The sequence below is a fragment of the Girardinichthys multiradiatus genome, chromosome 5 (genome assembly GCF_021462225.1).
Source record: "Girardinichthys multiradiatus isolate DD_20200921_A chromosome 5, DD_fGirMul_XY1, whole genome shotgun sequence".
Classification (NCBI taxonomy): domain Eukaryota; kingdom Metazoa; phylum Chordata; class Actinopteri; order Cyprinodontiformes; family Goodeidae; genus Girardinichthys; species Girardinichthys multiradiatus.
The window spans coordinates 48,255,582-48,278,845 of NC_061798.1; the positions used below are offsets into that span (position 1 = coordinate 48,255,582).

The 23,264-nt window shown below is 40.1% G+C and overlaps 1 protein-coding gene across 4 annotated transcripts in view; it reads left to right on the forward strand.

Annotated features, from left to right (window-relative positions):
• Positions 1-23,264, forward strand: part of bnc2 (basonuclin 2) — a 224,429-nt gene that overhangs the window by 166,312 nt on the left and 34,853 nt on the right. For all 4 annotated transcript variants that reach the window (XM_047364402.1, XM_047364403.1, XM_047364400.1 and 1 more), the window contains one exon: positions 954-1,189. In XM_047364402.1, coding sequence (XP_047220358.1) covers positions 954-1,189 — 236 coding nt within the window. The remainder of the gene's footprint in view (positions 1-953; positions 1,190-23,264) is intronic.

Genomic DNA, 23,264 nt, shown 5'->3' on the forward strand with positions numbered 1-23,264 from the left:
CTAATAACAAATCTGCTGTACCTAAAGCAACATGTGAGCACACCTGTCCTCCAGCTGGAGTTTGGTCTGTTTTTTTACATCAGAGTCAGGCCATAAATCAGGGCTCTTTATATGTTTTTGGGTCAAAAATAGTTTATTATTTTTTCCTTAGATTGTCAGTGTCAGTGTATTAGTAAAGATTAAAAAAATAACAAATACACAAATACAACATAATGTGCCGTGCATTTTTATGTACCCCTCTTTACTCGGATACCTAAAAATAAAGTCCGCTACAATCAACTGTCAGTCAACTAGCAAACTAATTGATTTCCTCTGTGATTTGTAATTTAATGTCAGGGTAAATGCTCTGTTTCTGGCCTCTGAGGTTTTAGAGAACATTAAATAACAAACAACATAAGGACAGGTTAGGAACAAAGTTGTGGAGAAGGTTAAAGCAGAGTTAGGGTCTAAAACAATATCCTTTGGCAAAGAGAACAAAAATGAGAGCGGTCCAGCCAAGACGTTCTGGGTAACTGGAGGAGCTGCCGAGATCCACATCTCAGTTTAAGAGTCTGTTGGCAGGATAGCTATTAGTCAAGTACTCCATGAATTTGTCCTTTATGGAAGAGTGGCAAAAAAGAAGCCATTGTGAAAAACACAAAATAAATTTCATGCAAAGTATTATGTGTGTCGAAAATGGACACACATTGCACCTTGAATATCACCTTGAATAGCATCACGCTTTTCTTCAGCTGGCACAGGGAAGCTTATCAGAGTTGATGGTTAGATGGATGGAGCTAAATACAGGGAAACCCTGGAAGAAAACTTGTTAGATGTTTGTAAAAAGTTGAGACAGGTGCCGGGAACTGTGTTAGAATAAATGGAAAGAATGGCAGACACTAATAAAGTGGATTTGAGAGGAGACTTGAGAGCTACTATCTTCTCCTCATCCTTTCACCTGGTCTTCTTTCCAGCCCTGGACAAGCTCAGCACCCAGCACCTGTACCACCCGACCCAAGTGGAGATCGTCCAGTCCAATGTGGTGTTTGACATCAGCAGCCTGATGCTGTACGGCACCCAGGCAGTTCCCGTCAGGCTCAAGATCCTCCTCGACCGGCTCTTCTCTGTGCTGAAGCAGGAAGAGGTGCTTCACATTCTGCACGGATTGGGTTGGACCCTCAGAGACTACGTCAGGGGCTACATACTGCAGGTCAGTAACGGTGACAAACACAGCAAACATTGTACAGGCATATTAGAAGTGATTACTCTCCACCGGCACAAAAATGGATCCCTTGCTGACAATTTTCAGCCATTTCTAAAAGTGGGGAACAAGTCCATACCAGTGACCACTACCATCACTTTTTCACCAAATTAATCCACAAATTTCTCTGACTGCAGCGCAGCTGTTCTGAGAGGTATCGATCGAAAGCGCAGCAGTGACAATCTAGGACACTTTAGCCCCATTGCCTGTCCATTTTCCCAACATTTTCCCTGCTGTTACTGCTGCCTCAGTTTGCCCCGTGTTCCTGCCCCACAAACACTACACTGCACCCCTCAGCTCAGAAAAGAGAAAGGAAAAAAAAAACAAAGTAGAGAAAATGTCACGCCAGCAAACTATTAAACCACTGTAGTGTGTTTCCTCTCCCTATCCATCCCTCGTCTACTCGTCCCTCCCAGATAATTGCAGACAGGCACATTTCTCAATCAACGGTGCGGAGGCTTTGGTGTTGAAACCCAAACCAAAGTGAATTAGTTAACAGTGACGGAACATGTGCATGTGGTTAGTTCTATTTGTGTAAATCTATGTGTGAGTAAGTGTGTGCCTGTGCTTATCTGAAAGCATGTAAGGTTTAGGCTTCCAAGACTGTAAGATACCAACACTCTGGACTGTATGTGTAAACAGCTTCACAAGTATATAATATAATATAATATAATATAATATATAATATAGTCAGTCAGTCAGTCATTTTCTACCGCTTATTCCATAGTGGGTCACGGGGGAGCTGGTGCCTATCTCCAGCAGTCTATGGGCGAGAGGCGGGGTACACCCTGGACAGGTCGCCAGTCCATCGCAGGGCAACACACAAACAACCATGCACACACTCATTCATACACCTAAGGGCAATTTAGAGCTACCAATTAACCTAACAGGGCTGCGCGGTGGCGCAGTTGGTAGCACTGTTGCCTTGCAGCAAGAAGGTCCTGGGTTCAATTCCCGACCGGGGGTCTTTCTGCATGGAGTTTGCATGTTCTCCCCGTGCATGCGTGGGTTCTCACCGGGTACTCCGGCTTCCTCCCACAGTCCAAAGACATGCCTGTTAGGTTAATATAATGTAATGTAATATGATTTATGTTTTTTTAAATAATAATGTATTATATAAAAATTACCAATAGATTACAACAGAAAAATTGGTAAGACAATAATTTTTAAAATAAATTCTAACTAAGCTGTTATTTATGTTTTAAAGCCTATTATTTTATCATTAATAGCAAACACTTATAAGGCATTAATTAAAAATTTGGTTCAGTCAACCAGGTGGCACTGATTTGAAGTAAATTAGGTTATTATTTAGGTTTTGAACACTTCATAAACTATTATTAACCCCATATAAAACAAATCTAAGCAATATTTTATACATTAAATCAGGCTTGGTGTTTGGTGAGATCAAGTCCTGTGTGGTTATTCTATCCTGAATAATACATAAATCATAATTTGGTTATTAATTAAAGACAATGCACCTTTTACCCTTCCTAATAAATACATTATTAACTATGTTCTAAGCATTTTAAAGAGTATCAATAAACATATTACGTTTTTTATGACATTTCAGACCTGTTGTTTAAATATTCTCTGCTTAATACAAGCATTATATTCTGGTTCTTTGTTAAGTGGTGGGCACTTTATGAATCATTAATAAACAGCAATAAAATAGTTATAGGAGAGTTTTTATGCAGTCATTTATGTTATGAAAGACCTACCTTGTGCCATTTCTAATAAATCAATACATTATAAATATGTTATTAATAAACCGTTATGAAACACATGTTGGAGTTTTCTTTTGGCTGCTCAGGTAACTTTATAAAGCTTCAACTCATTCTCCTTTTTTTAGGTATTCCTGACAAACGTGAAAAAATTTAAATCCAGTTAATGAAGAAGTAATTTCTATAAATGGTAGAACCAAAGGGAATATATGCATGCAGCTCACTATTTAGCAACAAGCAGGTCACTGTTACCCTTTTATTTAATGTACTGTAACCATTTCTTATTGTTCATGAAGTGTTTATGGTTTAAATAACAGCCAGATAATTAACTATCTATAAATCCTTTATAAACGTAGTATTACTGCAACTTTTAGTGTTTTCCCAGAGCAACCTGAGTAAACGCTCTGTTTTCCAGCTGGGTATGAAGCTACTGGGATAACTGTGTTTTTATCAGCTGGATCTAATAGTCAGCTGATGAGAGTACTGTTGCTCAACTGCTCAGCCTTATGTCACACCACTGCCTAAATCCTCCAGATCTCCTCAGAAGGGCTTCAAAGGGGCCGCGGCCACAGAGAAGCAGCCAGTCACTTAAGGACAGTAAGCGCTTGTTGCATGCCCCTATTAGCCTGTGAGTAGCTATGAAATTTAATCATCTTCCTGGAGCCTCCGGGCAACGCTTTATGTCAGGGTTGTGTTCCTCACCACTACGCCTTGTTAAATGAGAGATTAAAATGAGGAGAACAGCATTGGAGATGATGGATAATAAGTTGTCTTTTTAATAATGATGTCGGGGGACTTTATTTGATGATAAGTTGTGTTATGGTAAATCATTGCATGCAGGCTTTTAAAAGCCGGCCTTTGGTGATTTAAGACTTAAACAAAAACAGTTTTTGCCACCTGAGTGAGATGATAAGTTTAGCTATAAACCACAGCAACTATCAATCAGATCTTTTCAGTAATTCTCACTATTGACATTTTATCTCATGTAGGATTTTGGCATCATTTTTAGATTCTCCTCTTTCTTTTTGTCTTGTGGTTTAAAGAAGCTGCCCCAGCTACAGAGCAGTTGAGCACCATTTGGTCTGCATATTCTCATCTATGTTCCTCAGGTGTGGATTATTCTGCTGAAACCAAACTAAATGTGTTTCTCAGACCTGTTAGGAGATGTGTTTAACTCAGCTGCAAACTGTGAGGTGGAAAAAGTAACAAAGCTCCAGAGGTCAGGATTACACTGCTCCATCTGGATTGATCTGTACGCACAGTGAGTGAGTTACACACCTACGCTCCTGATGTACAGTACTACGCGGATGTATAAGCATAGCCGTGAACTGTCACTCGTGTGCTGCTTACTCATATCCATCCTGCCATAGCATCTTTCAGCTCACTCATTTTGCTTTTATGTCATTGCAGCTATGCTATGTAACCAAGGTAAAATCATTCTGCAGAACATTCAGGTACTTTAGAGTTAAGTAGCTCCTGTCATTCACAAAATAAAAGCATTCAATGTACATGAATGTTTAATTTTTCTAGATATGGTTCTGTGAAGAGGTTATAAGCAGTTAGTATCTTATTAATAACTCTTTTCATGCTCTGCGCAAGTAGAAACAAGTTTGGGCTGAAATATTAAATGGGATTTCTGCTATTTTAGAACAACATAGCAGCTCATTCAAAGGTTATTTTAAAAACCATTATACTGCTGTCAGTTTACAATAAACAGTAAGAACAATCTGATGCAAAATTTAAATGGTGTATAAAACTGCACCAATCAGGCCTTTACTAGCGGATGCAGATTTTCTTTTTAAGGACGATAACACACAATTGAATTCAACAATTAAAGGTGTCAACACTTTTTGTATTTAATGTTATATTTATTTTACAATAGAAAATAAAATATTTGAAGGCGTAAATAATGTAAATAACAACAGACGCGTAACTTAATGATCATCTGATGCAGAAGTGACAGCTCACGAGAGCCGCTATAAAGTTTCTGAGACTGCAGTTGTTTTAAGATGCTAGAAACATTATCAAAAATAAATTAATTAATTAATTAAATAAAAAAATGCATATCAGTGCATCACATAAGGCAGTCCAAGCATGACAAATGAGGGACTGCTAGTTCTCTCTGTGGTCAAGTTTTTTAAAGCAGCAGAAAAGCTTGGAACTACATGAGAGATACACCAATCTGCTGGCAAGAAATCGGAATCGGCTAATTTTCCGTTGCTCATGACCACCAGCATGTTCTTAACGCAGTTCTTTTTGACTGTATCAATAATCCAGTAAACATTAGGGACAAATCCTTTGATCCATTAATGGGAATAATGTTGTAATTCCTTTACTTTCTGCTAAGTAGTTTCTCTAAAACTTTTTAACATTTTGAAAAAAACAACCAAAACAAGACTCCATTAAATTTGTTTCTGTAAGTCAGACGTTAAAGAAAACCAGAAATCGGAATTGGCCATGAAAAGACCGATTGGTGCATCTCTACAGACAAAAAATATTTAACTACATTGGCCTGTATTTTTAGTGTTGGGTGTTTCTTGCGTCATTGTTTTTACACTTTATCATTTATTTATCTACTGTGGATAAGATGCGGACTGCTTATAACAGCTCTACAGAGCCCGAACCAGGAAAATCCTAACCACTCTTTTAGGCATTAAACAGGAGAAAGTAGATGTTTGCTGTTGGCACTCAGTTCTTACAGCTTACTGACTGAAGGTGATGTGTGCATTTTAGTTAGTTTTTACCTTAAAACTGCTCATACTGCTCTCTCATGTTCTACTGGTTTCACGTTAAAGCTGAGGTAATTATTGTACAACGCCAGCACGTTTATTAATCGGCAGAACTCCTCTCCCTCCACTCTGGTTGCAACCCCTCGCCCTTCATGCTTTTCTCCTCCTCCTCTCCTTGGTTGTTTCCAGAAAGCCCCTCGGCCAATGTGCACCAGATGCCCCCCTCGCACCGCCCGATTCCTGAGCTTGTCACCGCTCACTTCTCTGCTCCACACCGACAGATGGAATAGCAATCAGTGCGAGTCTCTCTGTCTCAGCTACTGTCTCCCACTCTTCTCCTCAGCTATTTTGTCTTCCTCTCTCTTATCCCTCACAGAACAGAATAGAGTGTGAGCGGAGAGCCAACATGTGGGCCGAGGCCCAGGCTTTCCTGAGCGACATTCTCAGTAATGTTCTGTCCTTGTAGAACATTGGACTGCCTCTCTTTTATGAGATGTGGTTTTTCTGACTCCACACGGCTTCCAGGAGGCCCAGATGGAACCGCTAACAGCCCCCACCGCTGTTGTACAACCACACACACGCACATATATACTGTACGCACACAAACAGACCCAAACATTAATTGCACATACACTCGCAGGAATGCTTATTCAAGCTATCAAGGCGCACACACTCAGCCACAAAATCACACTCATCTACCCCAACGTTTCGCAGACGAGGGGCTTTGTTTGAGCTTTGCATAAGATCTGTTTCAGGTTAATGACACAGTAAAAGATTCTCAGATTTTCTTATTTAAAAGCTTTCTTGGTGTTGTTTCTGCAGCCAGATAGTGAGGGAGTGGGGGTTGCTGCTGCATGGCTACAAGAGGGCTGCAACCCTTTTCCTATTTTGTTTTCCTTAAATTGAAACTGTAATGTTGTACATGTGTACTTACACATGTGGAATATGGGGTGTAATTACGTGGAATAGGGTACAACAGTGTTTGTATAGGACAGGAAACCATTTCCACTTGCAGGTGGGCCTCAGTAAAGGTAAAACTTGGCATCTCTGTTGTGGTTTACGTGGGTATTTATTGAGTTAGAGCCACATATTTAAATTTCTGTCAGCTTTTTTCTCCTTTCTTTCGCAGCTAACACTCCTCACCACCCAACTCTCTGCATTTCTTGTCTCACACTTTGTCAGCTGTGAAGGTCGCCATATCTCCTGATCCTTGCCTGAGAAACTTCCATTTTAGGTAGTCCGTTTCTGTGCAACAACATTTTTTTGGACAAATCCCTCCGTCTCCAGTCTCCTCCGTACGGCACACTTGTAACCCCGACTTTGCTGCTGTCCTCCCGTCCTCCCTCTCCGCCCTCCATCACCTTCCTGCGCTTAGAACCTGTTTTCTGTTATCACGACTTAATGCCTCACCCTGGGAGATGGACGGGCGGGTTGGGGGGGGGGGGGGCCTTCTGCTACGATGGAAATTCTTATGTTCATATGGTTATGATTTGGTGGGGAGGTCAGCCTCGATCTTTGCTGGAAGGCTTATGGTTGGCTCTGTGCTGGCCGTGCTGGGCTCCAAACACTTCAAAGACAGCCGGTGTACTTAATCAAGGTGAATCTCACCCTCCCTTTCACGTGCACACACACACACACACACACACACACACACACACACACACACACACATACACAGGGTGTCCTCCCTACTGCTATTAAGAGTGTCTTTTTTCTTTCTTTTTCTGTCTCCCTTATTTTTTACTTGGAAAGAGATGAACTGATGTGATTTGAGAAAAGTGGACAATTCAGAGAAAAGTAGATTATTGATCTTGCTCCTTTGAGATAATTACTAATGGTATATTAAAGCTACCAATGCACCGATCAGGATTTTCTTGGCCGGCAAGATTTTTTATGTTTCCCCTCGTCTGACCTGCCAGTTGTTTTTCAGAAGAATGCAACTCATAAAAGTATAAATGTGCAGCAGGTTCTTTGATAGAGGAGCTTTGAATCCAAAATAGCTTTGTCAAAATAATTGATATTTCAATGTTATCATCACTAAAATAATTATTTTAAGATATTTATTTGCAACAAAGTTGATATAAACTGAGCTGTTTTTATCTTTTTAAATTTAGCTTCATAGAGCATTGCTGCAGAAGCTCAGTGCCTTTCTCTCCTTGGCAGTTGCTTACCTCAACAATAATGGCTGACTATCAAAACAGTGAGCTTGCGCTGGTGTAGCGAAACATCTTTAAGACCAACACTGACAATTATGAAGAATTCAGAAAGGTCTGTAAAGCTAATTAACTGTTTAAACACCCGAACTGTTTAAAAAAAGAGCAGCAAGCCCCATTCAACTACCGCTCCCTAACTGGTAAAGAAGGGCATCTGACCTGAAAAAGTCAGGTATCATACAACCAAAACTACAAAGGTACCTAATGGTACCAACTTGATCTTCATTAGAAAGTACCCTTTGCCTTCAAAAAATTATTTTTAATCATTATCAAAAATTGTATCGATCTCTTGGTGTTTGTATTGGAAAATTTGAGTACTATGACAACCATACTTGTGATCCTAACCCACTTCTGATTTTTATCAACCACAAAAATCTGCATCAATGTACTTGCTGTTTGTTGATATTTCAATAGACTGAAAAGGATGGGAGTTGTTATTAATAGGGTGGAAGAAAATATCATTTTTCAATATTTTCCCTGCCGCTCACCAATTAGAGCCAATCAAAGAGAAATGTGCCCATTCCTATCTTTGTCCAATTGATTGGCGCATCTCTAACTACAACCTCCTTTTGTACCGGAACATTTAAAATAACGTGCATTATAAGAAGCTAAACATGCAGTCCTGTTTGCAGAAACAGTAACCTTCTTTCTTGTCACTTCTCTCATGTCTTACAAAGCTCATATCAAGCTTCTAACACAGGTCCTGCCCATGCCAAATCCTCGGTCGCTCACCCCCTGAATCCAGAACTCAAGCCTCAAATGAATTCAAGCTGGAGAACGAGGTTATGAGCAGGTTATATTGTATGCAGGAATTTGGGGAATAATTCCCTTTATATTGGATTTGGAAGGGAGTCTGAATTTTACCAACAAGGCCTCACAAGTTCAACACTGAGACTAAGATAATAGTGTTAGAATAACGATATAAAATCATTTTTTTCTGCTGTAGAAAGTACGTTTCTGTGTTATCATATGAAGGTTGTGACCACAGTAACTTTAAAAACAGCACATTTCTTAGACCAGTTTCTAGTTGTGCTTGTTGTTTATAACTTCTGAGTATTGCCTTTTTTTGGACAAATTACAGATATACGGCAGCAACCTTCTTTCCCTACAGGACAGCACTAAGTAATCTGTAATGAAAGGTTGGGGCATAGACAGAATGGTATCTTTGCCCATTCCTCTTTGCACAATCTCTTTACATCATCTTGAGTCCCCTCTACATCTTCTCTCTTCATCAGCTAATCCGATAGATTTTGTATAGGATTTCTGAGGATTGGAAGTTGATTTTGTGGTTAGCGAACATTTTCTCTGAGGCCCACAGCATCACAGATCCTCCACCATACTGAACAGGGCATATGAAGGTTTTGAGATGAGGCAGCCTCTCCCACATCGCTTTCGTCTGCTTTGCTCTGGCTTTCACTGAAGACTGTGCTCTCTCCCCCGATCCTGGGCCCGGGACAAAATACCTGTTTGTTCCCCCCTGTTGGCGGGCCTGGCCACGGTTCCATTTGTTTAAAACGTTGTAATTATTCCCCTGACTGTAGGATTCGTTAGCTATGGACTGACTCATTAAGATCAACACACGTCTACCTAACTTTAATGGCATGTTCTCTGGTCTTTTCAGCTTTGAAGAACGGAAAAGCCAATTTGGCCTCTGTGTCATGTTCTTATCAAAGCGAACAAAAAATCGTGGATTATAGTTCAGAGATCAACTCTTTAAAAGTATAATTTATAAAATACTACAATAGTTGTGACACCAGTGATCTTGTATATATTTCTTGTTGGATTTCAATTCAATTCAATTCAGTTTTATTTATATATTCACAACACATGTCGTCTCAAGGCACTTCACAACAGTCAAGTTCATACATTCCAATTAATCCTAACAATTGAACAGTGCAGTCGGAGTTAGCTTATTATTCAAATTGGATAAAAAGTTTTTCTATCTAAGGAAACCCAGCAGATTGCATCCAGTCAGTGACTTGCAGCATTCACTCCTCCTGGATGAGCATGTAGAGACAGTGGACAGTCACTAGTGTTGATTTTGCAGCAATCCCTCATACTGAGCATGCATGTAGCGACAGTGGAGAGGAAAAACTCCCTTTTAACAGGAAGAAACCTCCAGCAGAACCAGAACCAGGCTCAGTGTGAGCGGCCATCTGCCACGACTAACTGGGGGTTTGAGAGAACAGAGCAGAGACACAAAAAGAACACAGAAGCACTGATCCAGAAGTACTATGGGAAGGAAAAGTAAATGTTAATGGATGTAGCTCCTTTAGTCGTTTCACCTAGAAAGAAAGAACAGATAAACTCTGGGCCATGTGGATCATCGGTAGAGGCTGAGCATTAAGTTGTTGCCAGCAGAAGCTCGGATGATTCCCCTCTCCAGAAAGGTGGCACAGGCAGACACAGAGTCAGGCCAGGTGTAGCTTCTAGGAAGAGAAAAGAGAGAACAAGGTTAAAAGATGAAATAACAGCAGATAATGCAAAATTGGAGAGTAGTGTGAGAATGTAGCGAAGAGGGTGAAAGTGGTCATTATGTCCTCCAGCAGCCTAAGCCTATAGCAGCATAACTACACAGATAGTTTCAGTTCAGATTATTTAGTGAAACGGCGCTTATTTACAACAATGTCGTCTCAAGGAACCTCACAAAGGGTCCCACTGATGGTCATTGTTATACTAAAAACCACAAGGATTGGGATACCTCTCTCTCTCAGACTGATTATAACCATTGGAAAAGAGAAGGGGTCATACAGGTAGCAGAAATGGAGGGTGTGTTTGCACCTCAACCATAACTGAGCCGGTTTAGGCTAAACCTGACTCCCACTTACTCCATCCAACAGGGAGGGAGGAAGACGGAGGTAAAAAACAAGGAAGACAGCTCAGGGTAAACTAAGCCACTCTAACTATAAGCTTTATCAAAAAGGAAAGTTTTAAGCCTAGCCTTAAAAGTAGACAGGGTGTTTGCCTCACAGACTAAAACTGGGAGCTGGTTCCACAGGAGAGGAGCCTGATAACTAAAGGATCTGCCTCCCATTCTACTTCTAGAGACTCTAGGAACCACCAGTAAACCTGCAGTCTGAGAACAAAGTGCTCTGTTAGGAACATATGGACCAATCAGATCTCTGATGTATGATGGAGCTAGATCATTAAGGGCTTTATATGTGAGGAGGAGAATTTTAAATTCTATTCTGAATTTAACAGGGAGCCAATGAAGGGAAGCTAAAATAGGAGAAATATGATCTCTCTTTTTAAGTTTCATCAGAACTCTTGCTGCAGCATTTGAATCAGTGTAAGGCTTTTAACTGCATTTTGTGGACATCCTGATAGTAAAGAATTACAATAGTCCAGCCTTGAAGTAACAAATGCATGGACTAGTTTTTCAGCGTCACTCCTGGATAAGATATTTCTAATTTTGGCAATGTTCCGGAGATGAAAGAAGGAAATCCTAGAAACCTGTTTAATATGGGATTTAAATGACATGTCCTGGTCAAAAATAACACCAAGGTTTTTTACTTTATTATCAGAGGTCAATTTAATGCCATCCAGGTTAAGTGATTGACTAAGCAGTTTCTTTTTTAAAGACTCCGGTCCAAAGATGACAACTTCTGTCTTGTCTGAATTTAGAAGCAAAAAATTTAACGTCATCCAAGTTTTTATATCTGCAAAACATGCTTGTAGTCTATCTAACTGGTTGGGCTCATCCATATTTATTCATAAGTAAAGCTGAGTATCAGCAGCGTAACAGTGAAAATGTATCCTATGCTGCCTAATAATTTGACCTATTAGAAGCATATATATAGTGAAGAGAATTGGCCCAAGTACTGAACCCTGTGGTACTCCACAATTAACCCTGGAATTTAAAGATGATTCATCATTTACATGAACAAACTGGAATCTGTCAGACAGATAAGATTTAAACCAGCCTAGCGCTGTTCCCATGATCCCTACAGCATATTCCAGCCTTTCTAAGAGAATATTATGGTCGACTGGATCAAATGCAGCACTGAGATCTAACAGAACCAGAACAGACACAAGACCATTATCTGAGGCCATAAGAATATAATTAGTGACTTTTAGCAGAGCTGTTTCAGTGCTATGATGAGCTCTGAAACCTGACTGAAACTCTTCAAACAGGTCATTGCTGTGTAAATGCTTACACATTTGATTAGCAACTATTTTCTCAAGAATTTTAGATAAGAATGGAAGATTGGATATAGGTCTGTAATTTTTCAAGTCATCTCGATCAAGCGAAGGTTTCTTAAGTAAAGGTTTAATTACAGCTACCTTAAAAGCCTATGGTACATATCCATTTACTAAAGATAGATTAATCATTTCTTTCGCCCACTGAGTAAATTGTTAAATTAAAGATGGAATTTTTCAGACTATTTTAGTCTTAAGACTATGTTACTTAATAAAGAGTTTCCTTTGAGCTGGTACACCCTCTCCTTTAACAGGAGTGCCATTAAGAGTCGAGGCTGCTTTATGCACACAGTAGATGATGAAAAACATTTTTTCCTTAATGGCCACAGATTGGTTTCATTGAATGGATCAGAACCTACCTGAAAAATCAATTGATTTAATTAGATTTTGTCTTGTGAGCAGAGGTTATTGTGTGGTCCAAATCTTTGGATCTTGTGTCTGCAATTCTTTTCAAAAGCATTTGAAAATGCTTTAAATAAACCGACGTCATGCACAGTGAATTATTTCATTTTAGGATAAATTATGTACTCAATGCAGAAACATTCAGCTGTCCCACAACTTGTTTGAGGATTTGCTTCAGTGAACTCTGATTGGGGAGTGTGCATGCTGTGCTGTGCAGGGCAAACATTGGAAGTGAAATGATCCATTTAACATACATGGTGAGGTCTAGAAGCTCCCATGGAATCTCAGGAGGGGTTTTATCAGCTAAGCTACACACACAGAGAGTATATGAGCGCCACCTTCTTACCCATTTCCCTCGCAAAGCCCCGTCAAAAGGCTGACTTCAAAGCCATCTCGCCAATCTGGCAGCTTTATCTGAGATGCTGGTTTGATTCCCTGAGATTTGTCTCTTCCCATGGCCCCTACCACACTGACACACTCAAAACTTCCTTTCAGCCTCTGAGTACGGTTGCTGCCCTCGTTCAGTTCACAGTATCCTGAAAAGTGGAAGAAACTCCTTCTGTGCTTTTCACTTTTCCTCTATGCTACAAAAAATGTCACGATTAGCATCACTAGTTCATACCTGAAAACCCAGGTACAAAACAACCCAAACTGCAAAGTTATGGAAGGACTGACCAGAACCACTACATAAAATGTTTTCCCCAGGTCAAACACTATTAAATTAGCTTTTTAAATCATGACTCTGTTAACATGCCTTTTAAATTATAAAGGTTTTGTGTAGAAGTTTGCAAGTTCGCTTCTACCTTGGGCTGACCGTAATTATTAGAATAAAGGACAAAATTCTGAGAACATAGGGCTCCCCTTCTGAATATCCAGTTTCTCTCTCCAAGTGTCCCAGAAAACCGATTGCAACAAGTCCTTGCTGCTGTCCTGGGGCAGCCACAACTCCCAGGAGAATGTCCCATCTTCCAAACTGAAACCAGGGATCTGCCTGCATGTTATATGGATTTTTATGTACCTTACCCGGGCTCTGTCGTCTTGTTATAATTACCTCCTCAAACTGAATCCCTCTTTTTCTGTCAGCGTCCCTTGTTCCATGTACCCTTTTCATAAGTTATAATATCCTGTCTTTCCTGCACTGGGAGGAGGAAATAGCTTCTGAATTCTGAAGTAGCTTGGTGGGGGGGGGGTTGCAGAGGGCATCTTGTTGTTGTTGCGGGAAATTGAATTTTACTTCAAGGTCAGCGACACTAATGACGGTGTGGGAAGGTGTTGATCTTGTGCAGCTCTGGTTTGTCCAGCAGCTTCCTACGTTATCGATCCAGACCAGAGATTCTAGTCCTGTATCGATTTTCATACTGAATTGTTCAGGAGAGCTGTGGAAATTACTGGTGTGGTCACCGAGGACTGTTAGCACTCTGGGAACAGTTCCTGTAGACAAACATGTAATTAACGTTTTCAGATTCAGCACTCAATAAAAAAAAGACAAAACATTTACAAATCCATCTGCTCCCTTCATCATCCCTAAAAAAACATGGAGTCCCTTAGTCTTTCATTTCACAGATGCTCGACCAAACACGGTTAGTTATGCGGTGCTGCCCTACAGTGTGAGCGAGTGTGTGTCACTTCCCACACAAATGGAAACATTTAGACACCGAAGTGTGTCCTGAGGTGAGAGCTGCAGAAGCTCTCACTCATAAAGTAGCAGGGAGGCAGCCTGTGGAGGAAATGAGCTCTGCAAACTGGTGGAGGGAGAGCAGCGCGACACACACGGAAAGACCTCACACACAGCAATAAACCACACACACACACACACACACTGGCAACTCCGGTGGTTATGCTTTGCACCGCGTCTATTGGCGTCTCAGCTCCAGCTGTGTTTAACTTCCTCTGCTTCTGCGTGATGCTGCGGTGTCACCGGTGAATGGGAAAGAAAAAAGGACACAGCTCGCTCTGAGCCGAATCTCCACGTTGTGCAGCAGCGGTTAAAGGGTGAACTGACCCCTTCATGAACCAACAGCAGGACTGAGGCACCTGTAGAGCTGCAGACTAAATGTGGGAAAGTTGCAGAAATATAATGGAGCCTTTTCATCTTACATTACCTTGCAAAAGTTTTCAAACACCTTGAAATGTTTCCCTTTTTTCACAATTTAACCACAGACTTCAACGTTTTTTGTTGGGATTTTATTTGGCAGACCAACAAGAAAAGTACAGAATTCTGAAGTGTTTAGAAAATCATACATGGTTTCTAAAAAGAGGCCATTGAACAATAACATGGCCACAGCAAGTTGATTTTAAGCTCAATGTGACTTTCTTGGATACAAGTAATTATGTGAAAAGTGTAGAGAGCATTTGTTTTCAGCCCAGTACCCCTAAAATAAAACCAATAGTTGCCCTAAGAATGGTTTTCCTTAGTAACAGACTCAACGTGAGGCCAAAATTGAACTTTTTGACATACATGCATAATGTTTTATTGCAAAAAACATTGCTGTACATCACCATGAACACATTCTGCTGCCCATAAATACAAGGGAAAACAACTGTTGACATTAGTCAACAAATGCACTATCCTCTTGGTGAAACACGATGGTGGCAGCATCATGCTGCGAGGAGGATGTGTTTCTTCAGCAAGGGCAGGGATTCTGGTCACAGTTGATGGAAATATGGACTTAAAAAAACAAAACCATGTAATATGTTGCTTCAATTTCACTGATTTGCACTACTTTGTGTTGATTTATTACATAGTAGTGTGTGGCTGTAAGGTGATAAAATGGAAAGGTTTCTCCGTACAGCTGAAGGCTTTTAGACATTTTCAGAAAGGTCATCGCTTTACCCACTCACTTCCTTCTCACAAAGATCTGTGGCCCCTCTATTCCTGTTTTTATCCTCTTTATAGTCCTGTTATTCCATGTGCCATTTTAAGTGCGATGACAAGTCATGGAGCTGCAAGACGAATCCGACCTCAAGAAAAAAGACCCAGCTTCACCCCAACGAGTTGGTCTGGCTTCAGTTTACCTCAGACAGCAGAGAAGAGGTGGACAGATGGGATGTGGGGCAGATGGGAGGAGAGAGGCTGCGAGGTGAAGCTTGGGTGCAAAAGAAGGCTGCTCACTTCGCTGTGAAGGACCCAGTAAACTTTAGCATTTTGGCATAGGTCAGCCAGTTTAAAACAGTAATTAGTATTAGCATCCAATACAGGCTTAAAGAATCTTTTTGTTTATTTATCTGTTTTTATCCTCAGCTGTACCAATATACAATCAGTGCATTAAGTGGTGAGCAAATAGAATCAATTCATCCAGTTTTACGCAGATGAGCGCAGAAAACGAGGCGTGAAGCAGCCACTCTCGGTGTTTGGAGTGGCTAATTAGGAGCTCATTACAAAGCTGCTCAGCATGGCGCTATCCTGATTGTTTATTTGAATTTCACTAAGGTGAAGAGGACTGAGAGCGATACAGACAGAGGGGGAGAGAAGGGGACTAATAGTTGTAATAAATGGATGCCTAACAGGGAGACACACATGTGCAGCGTTGGTGAGTGCCAGCCCCTGGGCTGCCTACAAAACGACTCTTGTAAAAGCGAGGAAAAAAACTCTGTGCATTGCACATGCTTGGCTCTCTGTCCTCTTAAAGAGCATCTTATTAAATGTGTAAGTGGCTGAGTGCAGGACCACCAAGTGAGCTGTGCTGTCACTGGAACACAGGCTGGATATGATACACTGTCCCCAGAAATGATGTTTAAAGCCTGACAGTGCATCAGTTCCCAGCACTCACTGCTCGGTCTGCCAGACGTCTCTAATCCTGAATTTTGTTGTAGAACATGAACAATCGAGTCTTTACCCCACACTATATTTGTGTGTCATGAATGAGGCTTCTTGGTTAAAATAAAACGTTTTTTTGTACATAATATTTCCAGATTGGGGTACCCGTCTGGGAGTTTTTTTTACTTAAGAAAGGACTCTGAAATAAAGCACGAGAATGTCACTCAGACAGAGAATTTAGCATTATGTCTAAAAAGGACATTATTACGAAGTAGACACCCCACCCCGCCTTTTGAAATGTCAAAAATAAAGAAGTATGTTTATTTATTTAAATTATCTTTTTTCTAACTTCTTTTTTTCTCTCATTATACTGTCATTTTCAGTAAAAATTACCTATTAGGTCACTTTATGCTCCTCAGTGCATCAATGTCGCTGCTTATTTCAGTTCTCTGTCATTTTGTACTTGTAAAATAAAGGCAGCCATGTTTAATGCGATGTTTTGAAGTGACTATATATCAATCTGTGCCTGGCTTTAAAACCTTTTTACCACCTTAGGCAACCAGTGACATATGTATTTTTTGCATGTTACTGCAGTAAATAATATGTTGTATGAGGTCTTTTATAGTTATTTGATTTATTTTGCTTATATTTGATTCTAAAGTTTTAAACAGCTACAACTGTAAAACTGCTACAATTTTCCATCATTCTGTTCCCGTGGGTAAAGCACACACCCTCATCTGTTGCTGCACACTGCTTGTCAGCTGGCTGAAGAACAGTTTGACTGTCCACATGCCTAAAAGGCAGACAAATATGTTTGCCTTTTGAAATATTTACTGACAAAAAAAACGTGACGTGAAAACGAAAGGAGCGCCACCTATCATTAGCTAAGCTAATGCTGCTTTGCAACTACAGTTGGCCAGCTACGTGTTGCATGTCTGTGAAGCAGCTGACTGCCGGTCTTACCTGAGCAGATAGTCAGACTAATTAAGCAGCTAATATCAGCTGGTTAGACTCTTCGGACCTGATCTTCAAAGGGTTTGCATGTATAAAAACACATGCAAACTGGATTGCCTGCATAAAGCTGATCGTGCGAAAAGCTGATGGAATTGCATGTGTAAAATGAGAGGAACAGCGGGCGCAAACTTTTTTGGGATTCATGAATTTGAAAAACATAACATAATGACCCCAGTGTGCAAATTTATGGGAGGAGGATAAATGCAAATGTAATTCCTCACCACCTGCAATGCGATTTATCAAATCTGAAACGGATTGCAGGTGCTGTTTTTGCGTCTAGATTTAGCACATTTGAAATGCAAGTGCAAAATGGGGTGCAAAAATGTTGCTCCGTGTTATTTAACAAACAAAACTGAACATTAGCAGCCACCTGTCGAAGAGGGATTTTGGGTCGGACCAAAGTGCAGACAAGAGCTTGGCAGCCGCATCTTAGTTTATTCTCAAAAAGGTCAAAAACGTAACAAAAACAATGCAGGTATGAATCAGAGACAAAATCCAAAACTTACAAAACACTGCAGGTACTCATGGCAAAACGTAGCATAAGTGAAGCATAAACAAAATATAGTCATGGTAGGGAAAGGGGTAGTGACGAACACAAGGAACCAGCAATGAACGAGACACCAAACCAACTAATATACTGGGGAAAGACAAAGGCAGGTAATCAAGGGAACTGAGAACAGGTGCGACAAGGAGGCAGGGGAGCAGCAGGAACAGGTGAAACAAATACAAAGGCTGAGGAAGAGTGAAAGGACTAAATAAACAACAGAAAACACAAACTAAGCAAGAGAATAAATCAGAGGAGGAAATAAAGAACTAGAAAAACTATAAACTAAAGTAAACAGAGAAACTAGAGGGGAACATAGAAACAATAACCTAAGAAATAAACAAAGAGTCCATAAGGAAAATCTAAGTTCCAAAATAAACAAACCAAATGAAAACAATAACTAAAGCAGGACTACAATACATACTAGGAAATGATAGAGGGAGGAAAAGAAACTAATAAACATGAAGCCCAATCCAAAATGGAAACAACTAAACAAAAGTTAGTACAAAGCCACAAGCAAAGTCCAAAATGTCACTCCGTGACACCACCAGAGAGCAGAAAACCATCGCAGAGCCCAAGGGACAATGAAGAAAAAAAAGATATAAAAAAAATGTCCCGTGCTCTCCTTGTGCACAAGACAGATTATTGAATGTTTTTCTCCCTCAGTGTTCCATCACAGCTCTGTAAGAAGCACATTCATGTAGTATTAAATTGTTATGGGCCTACCTTGGCTTGCAATGTTTCAGTCAAGCAAGTCATTTCCCTGAATTCAAATCACTTGTAACACGAAGAAAGCAGAAATCTTTAATGGCCTTAGTGTTGCTCTGTAAAGACCAGAACTGCATAAAGGTAGAATATTCTGCACAATAGGCACGTTTATTTGGAAAATAACAATTATTGTTTCAGGTGTTTATTCTATGTTATTGCTTAAGTCACTGTATGAAAATGATCCATTTCTATTTTATAATTTAGATAAAATACTGTTCTACTGTAAAACCTGGTGAATTTACTGAAGTTTAGCATGGTACTACCTAATACTGACCCATGCCTTAATTAGGAGTTATAATCGCTTATGTTTCAGGCCCACATAGGTATCAGAACCACTGTTAGGGGGAAAGGTGTCTAATATAAAAGATACAAAAGTACTACTACTTAATTAATAAAAGTATATGACGTTTTAGCATTTCATAACATTTAACATATTAAATTAAAAATAGTTAATTAGCAAGACAAATAAACTGAATTGGCAAAAGGGCAAATTGACCCAGTGCAATGCATTGCAGAACAGCTGAATATAACTGTCAAGAAGATCAAGTTTGGTCATAGATCTTCTTTTTATTGATCTTAGTACTATTATCCTGTTTGCATGTAAATTAAAAGCTTTTTAGGCATCTTTTAAAAAAATAATATACTTTTTTGAGGCCACTGTTTTTTTATTTTATGTGAGTTCAAAAACAATATTCACCAACGAGTGAGCAGAGCACAGACATTTAAGCATATGAACTATCGTCATGTCTTGCAGTTTATTACTGTATGTGTGTGTGCGTGCGCATGTGTGTGTGTGTGTGTGCAATAACAAACAAACTCCCTCATCTTCAGGATCTGAGGCCCAGTGCCAGCTGTTACTCTGGTGCCAGGCATGGCCTTATCGCCGCCCAAGCACACACACGCAAAGACTTGCATTCTTACTTACGTGTGCACTTTAAACAACCTCGCTGCAAGAGCTGGTGCACAGCCGCTCACACACACTTTAACACAACGATCTGCACTCCACATAAACAGAGATAACAGCAAGAATGCTGTAGCGCAAGGCCCCAAGAGGCACCGAGCTATTACAAGGAGACCACAGTCGCGTGGCATGGTGTGTGTGTGTGTGTGTGCACACATTTAGTCAGGTTTGTGTTTATGTAGTGCCAGCTGGACTGCAGACCTCCTCAAACAACAGCTCAAAGTTCTGTGTTTGACTGCTGATTTCAAGAATCGAGCACAGCTGGCTTCACAAAGGAAGACAATGGCAGCGCATGGTGTTAACCTCCTCCCTGAATTCCTGTCAAGGTTTTTGCCACTAACGTTCCGACCCTGTGATCTGACACGGATTTCACAGCAAGGCTCCGAACAATGTGCCAAAGGGCCCTGACAATCCGACAAAGACTTTGTCAGAGCCACTGCCTCATGTTAGGAATTCAATCACACCTTTGTCGAGCGCTGAGGCCTACTTGAGTATGGGGCATATGTCTGCTTCTTGATCCCTGACAAAAATCCAGCCTGTTCAGGTGACACAGTACAAAGCGTTTTCTTACTTTGCCAAGCTGACAAACCTAATTAGGGTGGTAAAATTCCAGGGATCAGTCCTAGATCAAGTCTGCTTAGTACTGAGAGCTGAATACCCCGTGTCCCTCAGGAAACATATATCTCCAGGTTCCACTGATTTCCCAGATTCTCAGGCTTGAACACAGAAGATGTCATTGAAGCTCCCATAGCTTCATCCAGATGAAAATTAAAACATTGATTTTGTGGAGTACAGCAACTTGCAAAAATTACAAAATTTGTTGCAGTTTTTAAGTGGGATTTTTTGGACTGACACAAAGTAATGTATGGTTGACATGTAGAAGGAAAATTATACATGGTTTTAAATACAAATCTATAAAGTCATGTGTGCATTTGTATTCAACTCCTCTTAAAACCACATTTTGCTGCACTTACGGTTGCAATTCTTTTGCGGTCTGTTCTAGCAGCTTAACACATTAATTATTTGCCTAATTCTTATTATTGCCACAGATTCTCCACTGGGTTTAGGTCTGGACTTTCACTAACCCATTCCAAACATGAACAAACTTTCCATTGTATCTCTGGCTGCAGGTTTAACGTGGTTGTCCTGTGGAAGGTGACCCTCCGCCCCAATCTCAAGTCTTTCATACCCTCCAACAGTGTGGGTTGGTGTGTTCATGGTACTGTACAGTGTTAGTTTTGCATGCAGCGTTTTGTTGTACATGCCAAAAAGGGTTACTTCTGAAACCAATTTTGTGCAGTGAAATTTAATTAGAGGTACCTGAGTAAAGGGGGCTGAAAATGCATAATTTTACAATTTCCCTTCCACTTTGTCCTTATCCTCTATGTTTTGGTCTGTCACATAAATTCTTAAAGAACACATTGAGGTTTGAGGTTGTAAGGTGAAGAAATGTAAAAATCCTTTTGCAAGGGATTGTAAAGGTGTTGCCCGTTTTGTTTTGCTCCAACATCTCTGTCCATCTGTTAGAATCACCTTTGCTGCCATGTTTAAGTTTCTTTGTTAGGTTAGAATCTTTAACTATGGTGAAATATCACTGGGTAACTGCTTACTAACCGAGATTTTTATCCATGTCAGTTTCTTCAAAAGCCACATTCAGCTCACAATCTATTTGGTTTCAACACGGCTTGATTTAATTGCTAAAAATAGGTACTTTTAGGAGCTTTTTTCCAACTTCCCTCTTGTGTGCAGCCCTGGAATGAATTCCTGAGCATTATGACCACATCAGTTGTTTCAGCTCTTTGAAATAAATGCAGTTTCTCTTTTTTCTGCCATTATCAGAATGTCAGCCCAGCCACCTTTTCCCTTTATGGGCATGTTTTTGCTAATCTTGCTACTGGCCTGTTACGTTTTAAGTCAAAACAGGTGTTGCACGTAGGACGTAGTCTTGTATTAGCGCGAGCACTGTGGCTCACAGTCCTCCAGGGCAGTGTTTTCTTTACGGATGCCTTTCTCCGCCATGGGGCCTACCCTTTGTTTCATCTGAGAGTGAGACTTAAAGAACGAAAATAATAAAGCTTTGTTTATGTGGGTGACATTTCACAAAACGACTTGCTGGAGGGTAAAGGGTATTCTTGTTACATGTCTTGCTGTAGAGTTCCCAAACTGAAGCAGTCCAAAACTAAATCGTGCTCAGTGTGAGTCAACTCATCCACCATGAGCCTGTTAGCTGGTAGGTGACTATTATGGTCTGCCTTGAAATAAAAGTGATTCAAAATAAAAATAAATCTGGCATATGAGCCAAAAAGGGATTCTCATTTAGTTACTCAAGCCACTCTTCTCTCTGCCTTTTCTTCCACTCTCATAGTCTTGTGCAAAAGTTTAAACTGCCTCCTATTTCTTTATTCCAAGCAGCTAAAGATTTTTCTAATGTACGTGATCTCGATCATTAGTTCTCCATGCTTGCTGGACACGTTTTATAATTTTTAAGGACATTGAATTTGTTTTCAAAATTAGGAAAAAGTTATTAACCAGAGACCAACAGTGTCAGGCCTAAAAAAAAACCTACAGAAGTATAATTGAGTCTAAAAGCGATGTCTTCAACACATCCAGCACAGACTGATGCCTCTGTCACACTCTTGTGTATCTGTGCACTTTAATAATGTAGGATGATGTCCATCTATAAGAAAATTATGCTCCAACAGCTTCCTACAACATTTGGCATTGTATCATTCACATTTTGATCTCCAGCTAAATGAAGGCTGTCACAGATTTCTTGAGTTATGTGTTTTGAGTTTTTTTAATTCTGGGATGCCAAATCTACATAGTGGATAGCAAATATGCACCACAACCACAGGAAAAACTATAGATGCTAAGATAAGGTTGGTCCAATGACCCGATAATAATGGTAATTAATTTCATTCTACCCCATGCCGACACTGAATAAGATTCACTCACCTCTGCATGCTAAATGCTTGCTGGCACCCACAAAGCGTTGAACTTTGATCCCCAGGTGGTTGGTCAACCATTAATTATAAGAAAAAAATCAAATGAGACTTTGACGTCAGTGCAAAACATAGTAAGACACAAACACATACACTGAAGAAGTAAAGAAGCCTCTGATACAACCAGAAGAGTCAGAGAAAAGAGGACATTTATTTTCTTTGTTGCTGCATGCCTAAAGATTAACTCTGTTCATTGCTTCAGATATTTCATCCCTGTATGTTTCCTAGGCCAGAATTTGGTGATTAACCAAAACCAGGTACTGCAATGGAAATTAATTTAAAAAGCAACAAATGTCCAAAGAAAAACTCTGAGACCCTGGAATACATTAGTCAAGACTACTTTAAAAGATTACATGTATGTCTGAAACCTCAAAAGCAAAATAAAAAGAAATGAGGAATTGCTCAAGCCTTTTTTGCATGGTGAACCGAGAGATTAAAGGGAGATCTTCGCATCTCTGAAGAATGACCATCAGTCAAAAACAAGCAGTGCCAAGCACTCTGCTCTGTCCTGTTCTCTGTCTTTCAATCTGTTGCATACACAACATCCTTGAGTTGAGCAAATCTCTGTGCAGATACAACATGTGGATCATCAAACATGCTAAAAGAGCACTCCTCCGAGAGATTAGCCCATCCATTCATATTGCCCCATGCTGATTCCAATGCAGAGGAAAACAATATTTCAAAACCTGAAAAATTAATAAATAAAACTAAAG